The 12429-nt window shown below is 41.6% G+C and overlaps 1 protein-coding gene across 3 annotated transcripts in view; it reads left to right on the forward strand.

The window, feature by feature from the left end:
* LOC147018391 (mitogen-activated protein kinase 8) overlaps positions 1-12429 on the forward strand; it is an 84162-nt gene that overhangs the window by 17284 nt on the left and 54449 nt on the right. For 2 of the 3 annotated variants that reach the window (XM_085897984.1, XM_085897982.1), the window contains exons 2-4: positions 2152-2272; positions 5712-5881; positions 7391-7520. In XM_085897984.1, coding sequence (XP_085754110.1) covers positions 2207-2272; positions 5712-5881; positions 7391-7520 — 366 coding nt within the window. In that variant the 5' untranslated portion in view covers positions 2152-2206. The remainder of the gene's footprint in view (positions 1-2151; positions 2273-5711; positions 5882-7390; positions 7521-12429) is intronic. The other variant, XM_085897983.1, reaches the window with a different exon arrangement.

A 12429-nucleotide genomic window follows, 5' to 3' on the forward strand; every position in this document is an offset into this window, starting at 1 on the left:
TGTCAAGTTTCCTTTCTGATTTAAACTTAGTGGTAGGAGGTGTTGCAGGCTTTTCTATGAATAACCTGCGAGTGATTGCATCCAGGCTATGATATGAATTCTGGCCAGCCTTGATCTGGTTGGTGTGCCAGATGCAAAAACACAATCTCACTTCCTGTAAAGGCTAAATGAGATCACTTTCCTGTTTCTCAGGATTTAAAAAAGATCATTTCACAAATGTTACACCTGTGATGAAAGGACCAATTAATTTCAGACAGACAGACACACACTACAATTAACCATCAAATCAGGATGACGAGCAGTCATATTTAGATTGTGATTGAGCTGATGCCTCATGCTGGATGCCCCCTGTTGATGTGTTGTTTGTTGTTGTTTTTTTGGAGGTGGGGAGGGGGGGGGGTCAAACCCACCAGAACCTCTGAATTTGATCTTCCTTTGAAGCATTTTATGACAATATCATATTACTAGGCCTCATGTCCAGTCCTGCCGAAATAACCATAACAGACATCACTTTGCAGGCAATGGGGGAAGAACAGGAGAGTTTAAAGAGAAAGAAAGAAGCTTATGGGAAGGATTTGTCACATGGGACCTCGGAGAGCAGATGGTCGAACAAGGCTTCAGTCTAAAGCCTTTCGCACCAAAGAGAGTTTTTATTTTCCTTTGAGGTGTGCTTTGTTTGAAATAAATGTAATATTTATCAAGCAATGTAAATATTTGTAAATTTTTTTTACATTTTGAAGTGACATTAAATATCTTTTTTCAACAATAGCATTGTGGATGGGCCATTTTTTTTTTAAATACAGATATCAAGGCTCATGGAAGAGTGAAATAATAAGAGCGATGAAGGCTAATGTACCAGCGACAGATCGTTCAGAGACAAGAAGATATATGATATATGGGCGAACAGGGTTAACGAGGTTATAGGGGTGAAATTGGATGGCAATGAGAGAGGTTGGCGACTTCACAAGGTTAAAGAGAAGAATGGAAATGGAAAAAAAAATACAAGGTGATTTGACTGATACAGGAAGCTCAATCAGAGAAGGAAGAAAAAGATTATAATCGAGTTAGGATGATTGGAAAGCTTAGAGTTATGGAGGTTGGCAATAAGCGAGTTGCTTGAATGTGTGAAACCTGTTACGGTTGTTGAAGGGAAGATGGTTGAGAGGAGTAGGAATCCAAAGCCAGGTTAGAGGCAAGAAGAGACTAGGGGGAGATTATTGACCTGTTTGTAGGGAGTGAGCAATAGATCCTATTCTTAGGGTCCCTAATGGGAGGTTCAGTGCTTTAAAACTGAAGGTAAAGGAAGGGCCATCAACACATATGAGAGAGGGAGAGCAGAGAGAAGGAATATGTGTGTAACTGGCGGTTTGTAGCGGTCCCAGACCCCAGCAGGGGGCATATTCCATTGGCCTTCGAACAAAATTCCGATAAGATGTGCAGTATAGAGCTGACGAATGCAGGGAAAATATTTACTACAAATCAAAAATGCCTCATTATACCTTTGGAGGTACGTGGCAAGCCGATGATGAATCGTGGCCTTTAATTCGATCAATGAGTTCCAAAGGGTGTTACCTCTGCAAATGAAGATTTCAGACAGCTTGAGGTTTTCACGTTTCATTTTTACCTCCATATCACCACCGAAGATAAAAAGGAGGTTATATTTTCACCCCTGTTTATCTGTGAGTACAATATCTCAAAAAGTTGTGGATGGATTCAGACGAAACTTGATGGGCAGGTTGGGTGTGCGAAGAGGACGAATCGATTCGATATGGGTGAAGATCCGAATCCACATCGGATAATTTATTTTTAAGCGATTCTTCACTTTTGAGAGATGGTGCCAAAACGATATACTGTATGGTATGATATTTCAAAACGTCATGGGTGTATTATGACGGAACTTGGTGGTTGAGTGGGTAAGGTGACAAGAACAAGCCGATTCGATTTTGATTCAGGTCCGGATCCAGATCCGGCCTATCAGTGAGATACAAAACAAACTGTTCAGCCTGGAAAAGGTATGCTCTCTACTGAGTGCCGTTCTACCGAGTTATGTTGATTCGTAATAGTGTGATTATGGTGAAACCCAATTTTGGAGAAGGCATGTTAATTTTAATGACAGAACATGATAATATTTCCTTTGTTTCTGCATCACAGGTACGGATGTGGATGTGAGTTCTGGCTGTCCTTGTGTGCTTCCAGATAGGGTTTCATGAGCCTCTCCTTTCTGAGGTGCTGTGGGGAGAGGGCATTCGATGTGAAAATTGCCTTCTGCCAGGTGAGACCTCACTAATTATGATGTAAAAGTGGATCTATGAGGTATGCCGAGACAAATTGCGAAGCAAAAATTGTTAATGATACTCGATTTGTAGTACAAGTGAATCTGCGCATCGTATGAAGCACAGGTTAAACTTAAAGTGATGACAACATTACATTTCTTGGTTGATTCGAATAATTCTTTTCAACAACAGAATCTTCTTATTCCCTCCACCACCATAGGTGAAGGAGGTTATGTTTTCACCCCTTTCTGTTTGTTTGTGTACAAGACCTCAAAAAGTAGTGGACGGGTTCGATGTGTGACAAGGACGAACTGATTCGAATTTGGTGAAGATCCAGATCCGGATGCGACGACTAGAATTTTTTAAGCGATTCTTCACCTTTGAGATATCGGGCTAAAAAATTATATATAGTACGATATCTGTTCGTGGGGGTCTTGTCAAGGGGAGTTGTGTGGTTGATGTTGTATGTTTTTAACCAAGCCCATGCCCCCTCTCCTGAGCGGAAGAAGAAAAAGAAAAACATACCCATCAGAGATGGGGAATCCCCCGCCATTGAAAAAGGTCATACATATTCCAGACAAGCCGGTAGGCGACATGGCTGCTCGCTCTAGATGGAAACCTGGCCGACGCGACTAGCTGATATTCATGTACATGCTATCAATCAATTTAGCACAATAAATATGATTATCACAGCCCTCTTAGTTTGCACCCAGAAACCCGCCTTGTGAAATTTCAGGCATGTTTCCAAAGACACTCTAACAAATGGCAGCCCTGGTAATTCCATTTATCTATTCGCTAAAGATTTTATTTTTTTATATGATGCTGTAAGACATTCTCCTTGGGCACAAAAAAACAGGTCCCTCGGAGGTCCAGTTTCGGAGGTATTGATTTTTTTGTACAGTCCACAATAAGTGTACGATGTACGATAAAGTATTTTAGCTGTTGCTAAGCAATGGAGGTGTGCATAGCAACCATTCATTTTTGTGTACATGCTAGCCACATTGTACACATTTTACCCAAGTTTCATCAAAATCAGATTCTTTCTCTTAGAGATATTTGCAATTAACCGTTTCTGAAATGTTCGACATGTACTTGCCCAAAACCTGTCTCCTCCTCCAAATATTTTTTGTTAGGGCTGCAAATTGGCATGAAGGGAGCTAGATAGATTGTGCACAGAACTCTAAGCTTCGATTTTTCGATTTTTTTTGATTTTCTGACCACTTTAAAGGGCCGTTGTTATGCCGTTGCTAGGGCCCGGAGTCCCATATTCGAAAGCACACAATTCCCAGAAATATTGGTCCTACCTACCAAATTTCATTGGAATCGGTTGAGTGGGTTAGCCCCGAGGCTTGACCAAAGTTTCGCGGACAGACAGACAGATGGAAATGTCCAGAATAAGGGTGCTCTAGCAAGCAGCCAATAATGAAGGGGGGCGATTGGGAAACAAGACACCATTTGGTCATCATGTCTTTCGAGCTATACAGCAAAAAGTTTAAATTGGACCAAAAAGATATTGTTTATGGTGTGCTTAGCATAGGAGTACATATGTGGTATAGACTGTTATAAAAATAAGTTAAGAATTGTGTCTTACCAGCAGCATACAGCAGGAGGTGCGATGATATGGTGATGACTGGGAATGATCGTGTAGTGCTTTCTGGAGGTGCGATAATATAGCGATGATTGGGAAAAATTTAGGGCCTATTTCGCGATAATGTCATTTTTCAAGATGGCTGCCTGGCGGCCATATTTGAAGTTCGACATGGCCGAAATTCAACAGCAACCTACATTGTTACGTTACCTCTATTTCCAGCAAGTTTCATCAGAAAATAAAAAAATTAGAGCCTATATCACGATGACGTCGTTTTTTTCAACATGGCTGCCTGGCGGCCATATTGGATATCCAAGCGGGCCGAAACCATGTTGGAAAAAGTTCCCCAAAGGTGAGGAACGCAGTAACCAAAAATAATTGAAATCAGATAAGCGGTTCTCCATTTATTACAAATTTTTTTTTCAAGATGGCCGCCCCAGTCGGCCATATTGGATCCGGCCATTCCCAAAATCAATAGGGTTCTTCCTTTTTAGGTGGTGCATGTGTGACCCAAATTTCAAATCGATATGGCGAACAGTTTATGAGTTAGTGCACTCACAGCTTTAAATGTTGACGCCCATGCAGCCGGACGGACGGACGGATGGACAGCCGGATGAACGACCCGGGTGACAACAATATTCTCCTTCCGCCACGCGGCGGGGGATAAAAACCCAAACTACAAAAACATAAAAAATAATTAATTAAAAATTTTTGCATTTTCTTCCTTGGATCTTGCATGGATAAATTAGTACGGTGTTTGTGCAGGCGTGATGGGCTGAATGGCCTCCACCTGTGTTAGATTTCCTTGTGTTTCCTGGTATCTCAAAAAGTTGTGGATGGATTCGGATGAAACTTGCTCGATGATGTAACTTGGTTGGATGTGTGACAAGGAAGAATTGATTCAATTTTGGTGAAGATCTAGATCCGGATCCAACTACTAGAATTTTTAAGTGATTCTTCACCATTGAGAGATAGGGCTAAAAAACGAAATATAGCACGATATCTAAAAAATGTATTGTGCCAGATATGTTCTCGTGAATCAGGCATTACAGGGCAGAGGAATGCGCTCTACCGAGTGCCCTTCGAGTTTTGTATGCAACACAAGGCTCTAGGGTGGTATCATTGGTTGAGAGTGTGACTGTGCCGCTGATGCAATGCACTCTGCAGGTTAGCACAGGAATTTGGAATTTCTTCATGGTGCCAGCGATAGCTCCCCTACTCTTCGCGAGGGACACTGGGTTCTTTAATGCCCACCAACTAATCTTGGCAGACAGAATACCCAGTTTAACGTTCATCCGTGGGTCGGTACACACACGCTGATGAATCAAATTGCCTGTGAAACATTGCGATGATAGTTTATAGCTGGGCTGAGATTCGCACCGAGGATAGACAGCTTAGAGGTGAGTGTGCGTACCTCTAAGCCATCCTGCCATCCCAAATAACAGAATGAGAAAGCATCAGTTTATAGATATGTGCAATTTTTTAAAAAGGAAAAAATTTCAGGGAGAATTACAGAAATTTATTCCACTTACAATTGTTTTACAAAACAGGAGATGTACATTATGGTTTATCTTAAATTACAGAAAGACAACTAGCATCAAGTGGAGAAAAATTAACATGTGGCGTTCATTATTTGTGGCTTTAACGCCTTGTTTGTGAGCATAATATGCAGGAAGCAACACAACAAAATTGTCCACCAAACTACCCACTGTCTACCAAAGTTTAATGCCTTTGTGGGTTACCTGGGTGAGTCTATGCAGCTCGATAAATGGTCAACTTTTCAAACTCAGTCTTGTTGGGAAACGTTTAAAACAAACACTTTGCACACCAAAACTAATCATCCATTCCAGGCATTGTGGACTGAACTGGATGTGTCTCTAATCGGACGACACTTCACAATGAGCAGATCTGCTTATGAGGCGCAGTTCTACAGCACAGAAGTTGGGGATTCAACCTTTACGGTCCTAAAACGTTACCAGAATCTACGGCCTATTGGCTCAGGAGCTCAAGGTATCGTGTGGTGAGTCAATTTCACGGCACACTTCCTTCCCTGATGGTACATGTCTTTTTTTCTGTTCATTCTCTGTCAATGGACCCCTTTTTCACCCTTATTGTTCTCATGATAACACTGCCCAAAACATGTGTGGATTTAATTGTTTTCTCCTGTCCATTCAACATATGATTACCCCGCATGCAGAGCGCATAGCGGGGTTAAGCAACTGATTCGCTCTGTCTGTCCATCAATCAATTTATACCATCGAGGAACTACTTGATTTCAATTGAATTTTTATATTTTAACACTTTAGAACATGAATCAGAACAAGAATCTGTACCAGTACTTGTTGTTCGTCTTTCGGCTGCTCCCGTTAGGGGTCGCCACAGCGGATCATCCTTTATGATCCGCATACTGATTTGGCATAGGTTTTACGCCGGATGCCCTTCCTGATAAAACCCTGGTCGCCTCTTACGACACAGGGATAAGGATTGGGTTTCGCCATGATTCCAGGCTGCCCAACACCCTCTCATAGCGCGGCCCGGCGCAGGTTCCCGTCCTCAAGCGATCCTCCAACCCAAGCCTCCGAGTTGCCGGATTACAGGCGCACGCCACTACGCCCGGTAATCTGTACCAGTACCACGGCTCTGAATTTGGCAAATTGTGCGAAGTCTCGTATCGAGCGAGCATGGGCACTCGTGCAAATGCAATTGCTTCAGCCTGTCAGTCAAACAAAATTGAAAATCATTCCAAACAGGAAACTTGCTTATTTTAGGGACGTCATAAAGGACACAAACAACAGGCATGGAGAACTAATTTTAAGGTTTTTTTTCTTTCTGATGTAGAATGTATAAAATAAAAGTGGTGTTAAAGATGGTGCAGCAATGTTGGTAAATTTCTGAATAAATGGGGTTTTTTTTGTGTTTTTTTTTTTTCTACAGCCTTTAAAATATTTATTTTATTTCAATTGAATTATATTTTTGAACATTGTAGAACACAAATCACCTTGTTTGTGCTTAAAAAAAAAACTTTCAGTTCAGCAGTATTTGGACAAAATTTTTTGTCGTCTCGACTGATCGAATTTGCTACGTGCTCCGAGAATAACAACGATATTCAGACAAAATTGGTCACTCCAAACGACGCAGCCACAGAGCTACACAGACCAATTGGAATAACCTCTCCCATTCTTTTGGTAATGGGTGAGGCTCATTAGCAAAACAGTATCAAGGTAATATTGCTGACAATATACCATTGAAACAAAGCACAAGCGCCATCTGCACCCGTCTATTCCCCTTGCCGGCAATTTTCTCTTTCATTCCCTTAGTAACCGATACACTGTCTTTACATCTATTACTCTTCTTGGCAAACACGGCTGTGTGTGAAGTATCCCTTTCTTATTGACGTTATTTATACCTTTGATTTCTCTGTTTATACTTTCAAACGATTCCCATGTTGTAACACGTTTTATCATTTCAAATAACGAAATGGAAAAGCTTAAGCTCTGTACATTTAACTGATTATTATTCCTCACGACAGTGCGGCATATGATACTATTCTGGATCAGAACGTGGCCATAAAGAAGCTGAGTCGTCCCTTCCAGAACCAAACACATGCCAAGAGAGCTTTCCGTGAGCTGGTGCTCATGAAATGTGTCAACCACAAAAATGTGAGGCATATATATATATATATATATATATATATATATATATATATATATATATATATATATATATATATATATATAAATAAATGGGACCTGGGATAAGGCTTTGTTTACAGAATCTCATGTCAACCCAATAACATTTTTGATCCTCTCCTTCTTAATCTATGTATACACATGCTGAGATGGCAAGGTTTGATCAATCGTATCACACCCTATCCTTTAAGTCATTTCGTTCTGTGTTCAGTTCTCCCCAAAGTCAAATTTGGGGTCATCTTCATATTACATGTGCAAATATGCCATCTTGACCTTCTTCCCTGCATAACCCCTCCTTCCCACCTCTTTTTCCTGACACTCTCTGCTCCTTGCACATCCCCATACCTTCCCTTTTTCTTCCTTTTCCCCATTTTTATATTAAAAAATTTAACATCCACCTTTTGCTCCTCGTGTATAGATAATGAATAGGTTGCCCTCCTCGATGTTTGCCATTGAAGATTCATGTTGGAAATCTCCATTTGTGGGTTTCAGGAGGTGGGAGGGAGTTTGGCTAGAACTCAAAATCTCCACCTCCTATTTTTAGCTCACCTAGAACGTAGGTTCGGGGAGCTTATGGGATGGCGCGTCTGTCTGTCTGTCTGTCCACAAATACTTTCAACGTCTTCTCTGAAACTACACATACGGTTTTGATGAAACTTTACCACGACGTTCATCACCTTGTATGTACCAGTTTGTTCATGGCATGAAAAAAATTAATAAAACGGGCCCTGAGGGGGTCTACAGGGGTTGCCCCAAAAATAGGTATTTGTTTTCTTCTCAGAAACTACACACACACAGTTCCAATGAAACTTGACCACAACCTTCATCACCTGGGACGTACCAAAGTTTGTTCATGGCATTAAAAAAAGAAATCCATCAGTATTTACTTTCTTCTCCATTATATATTTTGTGGGAAATCCATGCCGACCAGTGGTTCCCTGGTTATCATATTCAGCTGCGACCAGGTGAGCGCCCAGGGGTATTGCTCCTATTTTCTTAAATTAAGTATTCAGTGAGGGGTTTCTCTATCATTCCTGTAGCTCCAAGTATCACTGGTACAATTTCAGCTTTCTTCAATTAACAACTCCTCTTGATCTCATTTTTCAGATCCTGGCATTTGATCATTTTCCTGATTTTTGTCGCATTTCGTCCAAAGTCATTGGGAACCGAGACATCGATCGGCAATGCTGACTTTTCCTTTTTGTGTTGAAGCATTATGTCGGGATGCAATGCTTTGTTTGCAATGTCCACACTTGACGGGATCATCTTGTCACACACGAGCATCATTTGTTCATTTTCGTGGATCGGATTTGGTTTGTGTGTCCATGATTGTTCTGGGACCGGGATGTTGAAATGTTTACAGATGCGCCAATGGATTACTCTGTAGACGCTGTCATGTCTTTCTGTGTATAGCTGTCCCAACATGACTTTTTTCATCCCAAAAGGAGGTGGTTGGTACTCCGTTTCTTCCCGACAAAACCTGCATTTGTCCGATTGGCTCAATCCCACCATTTTCTTAAAAGCATCGGTGTAATGTCCTTGGTCTTGGGCAATGATGATAACTCGTTCTCCATCCCAACTAATTTTACCTCTTAGCCGTTACAAAGAGCCTTCCTTGTCAGTCCCTGTCCTGTCAAGCTCTTCTTTTTTTTTTAATCTTCCTGCTCTTTTGTCATAATCCCATTTGTTAGAGTATATCTGCTGATATTTCTTTTTGTAGTTTTCCTGTTTGTTTGTTTTTTCTTTGTAATCATTGGGTATAAACTAAATTCAAGGTATAAACTTTACTTTTGGTCAAATTAAACAAAAAAAATGTAGTTAAATTAGACAACTTTGTCAAACTGTGCAATGGCCTCCCAGCACACTTGTCAAGCCATTCTGTTTTTGTTTCTGTTTCGTTTTCCTGTGTAGTATCCATAATTTGCATCTGTCTTTGGAAATTCATTGCTAAATGGATTAAGGATCCCTTTTCTGGTCTGTTTACTTGCCTTTGTACAAATCTCATCCGATAGTCTGTCGAGCTTTTCACATACTCTGCTCGTCCGACACACAATGTTCTGTGCACTGAGTTAAGCTCCATCAAACCATCTCCTCCTTCTCACCTCGGTAAGTACAACCTTGGTATGCATTGGATTTTGTAGAATATCTTGTGAATAGTTAGAAGTTTCCCAGTTTTGGTGTCTAAATTGTTGATCTCCAATTGTGGCCGGTTTATGTAAAGTGTGCCTCATGAAAGCCGTGATAACCTATTATACACCTCAACACGGATTTCACCCAAGGTGCAAATCCCCTTTGGGGAGGGGGACAAGTTAAATAGTTACAACCTCCATCGTGTGACCCTTAGTGCTTCTGCCAAGTTTGGTTGCGATTGGATAAGTAACGACCGAATGTATTGTGGACAAAAAAAAGTCAGACAGACACCAAATTGCATATTTTAGTAAGATCTGGACCCCCGGTTGCTGAGGCATGTGGTGCAGTACCCCTGTATATTAGTGCATGAATTTGGAATTTTGCCAGAATACTATAGCCCACAATTATGGCCTACTATTTTCAAAAAGTACCAGAGAGTGTTATCAGAGGATACAGCTGGTTTAATGTCCTATTCTAAATGATGGCATGCTTTTTTTCTTTTTTTTCGATTTTTTTTGCATAATGTATCAACACTTGTGAAGGTGCTGGAACACAGAACAGATCAGGACATTCCAAGAGAACAGTAGAAAGAGAGGGTGAGGAAGGGGAAAAAAAAAACAGCAACAGCAGGATCGAGAGACAAAATACAGGGAGATTTGGATAAATAAGGGATGTGGGGAAGAATGAGGGCAAGGGGAGGACATGGGGTGAACAAGAGCAAACTCTCAATCACAGAAGTGGAAGAAAACCTGGAAACCCAGACAGAGGTGGACTTGGAGAGGGTTAACAGGAGTCGAGAAGATCATGGTTGTGGAGGAAGGATCACCCGATATGGTGGTGAACAGCAGTCTTGAAGCCCTGAAGGGAAGAATGTGATTGAAGAGACTGATGAAGTTGCTTCCACAAGTGGGGGGGGGGGGGGAAAGAGGAACAAATGACTGGAGGTAATACATCATGGTCGATTTGCTCAGATTATTCCAATTGCACCTCCTCCAACCAACGGAAGAAAATTAATATCAAGATTGGTGATGTTTTTAAAAATATATACATTTATTGATTCGAAATTTGATGGAATCAAATGAAACTTGCACAGGAACAACATCAGGATGCCCTCATTAATCCTTGACAGTTTCAGCTTCCAAGGTCAAATCCTCAGATGTGAGATTTCAGATGTGTTTTGCACCCCAATTTCCTCGCTCTCAAAATCCGTCACTGGTATGATGTAGAACATTACATGACTGATTACATCATTCTGGGAATGCTCTTACATCCAGAAGTGTATTTCGGTAGAATTGTATAGCACCGATGGAAATCTCCCATTTGCTTGGAAATCCACCAACATCACTGCATTGCATAAGCGTAGGGGCAATACCCCTGGGTGCTCAACTGGTAGCGGCTGGATAAGACAACCAGAGAACCACTGGAAGGCATGGATGACCCACAAAATATGTTATGGAGAAGAAAATAAACACCTCCGGATTTTTTTTATTAATCCCGTGAACAAATTTTGGTACATACGTGGTGATGAACGTTGTGGTGAAGTATCATTGAAATTGAATGTGTAGTTTGAGAGAAAAAGCTGCAAGTATTTGCGGATGGACGGATGGACAGACAGACAGACGATGCGCCATACCATAATCTTCCTGGAACAACGTTCCAGGTGATCTAGAAAAAAAAGTGGTAGATTACTGCTCTCCTGCCTGGGCTGGTGCCCCTGAGTTTCATCTTGCCCAGCTTGACGCTGTGGAAACCAAGGCCCTCAATATCATTGGAATCTCCTGTGATGATGCCGAGTCTATGGGCTTATCACTTTTCCATCACAGACAGGTTGGTGGTCACGGTCTTCTAACTCCTCCTCTCTGGTCATGAACCCTCTGCTTTTTCCGTGCTTTGTCCTCAACCCCCGCCAGGTTTCTGCAAGGGTGCACGTGATGCAGCATCAACCACCTTGTGGTGAAACTCATAAAATCCAGAATCACTGCTCACCTCCACGCATTAGTTCCTCTTCTTTCCTGCCGATGGAAACAATTTCCATATTCTCTTCAATTTCATTATTCCCTCACCAGCATCTCCGATCTTATTGTCAATACAAGCGATCACCACCATCTCCGATCATGCCCCCATCCAAAAGCATGATATTTTCTCCTCCTATTAAACCAAATCTCCCCTCACAATCTGCAGCTGTTTTCTTCCTGAGAGTTTGCTCTTGTACCCATCTTGTCCTCCCACTGCATCTTCCCTTACCTCTTATTCTTACCCGCATCCTTTGTTTGTCTCCGTGTACTTTGTCCCTCAACCCTGCGTTTCTTTTTTGTCCCCTCTCTTTCTGTTGTTACCTCTGCTTCCGAAGGTTGAAGGAGGTTATGTTTCCCCCCCCTGTCTGTGTTTGTGTGTAGGATATCTCAAAAAGTTGTGGACAGTATTCCATGGACTATAGTATTCCATGGACAGATTTGGATGAAGTTTGGTGGGCAGGTTAGGTCTGCGACGAGGACAAACTGATTAGATTTTGGTGAAGATCTGGATCCGGTTCCAGCTATTACAATTTCTTAGTGATTCTTCACCATTGATAGATAGGGCGAAAGCGATATATAGCATGATATTTGAAAAATTTATTGGGACGATATGTTCTCATGGAGCAGGCATTGCGTGGCGGAGGTATGCACTCTACCGAGTGCCCCTCTAGTTCCGTTTGTTCTGATGCGTCCTGATCTGTTCTGCGTTATAGCACCGACATGATCCTTGACTC

This window comes from Eptatretus burgeri, chromosome 10 (assembly GCF_056783735.1).
Source record: "Eptatretus burgeri isolate ZD-2024b chromosome 10, Ebu_testis_v1, whole genome shotgun sequence".
Classification (NCBI taxonomy): Eukaryota; Metazoa; Chordata; class Myxini; order Myxiniformes; family Myxinidae; genus Eptatretus; species Eptatretus burgeri.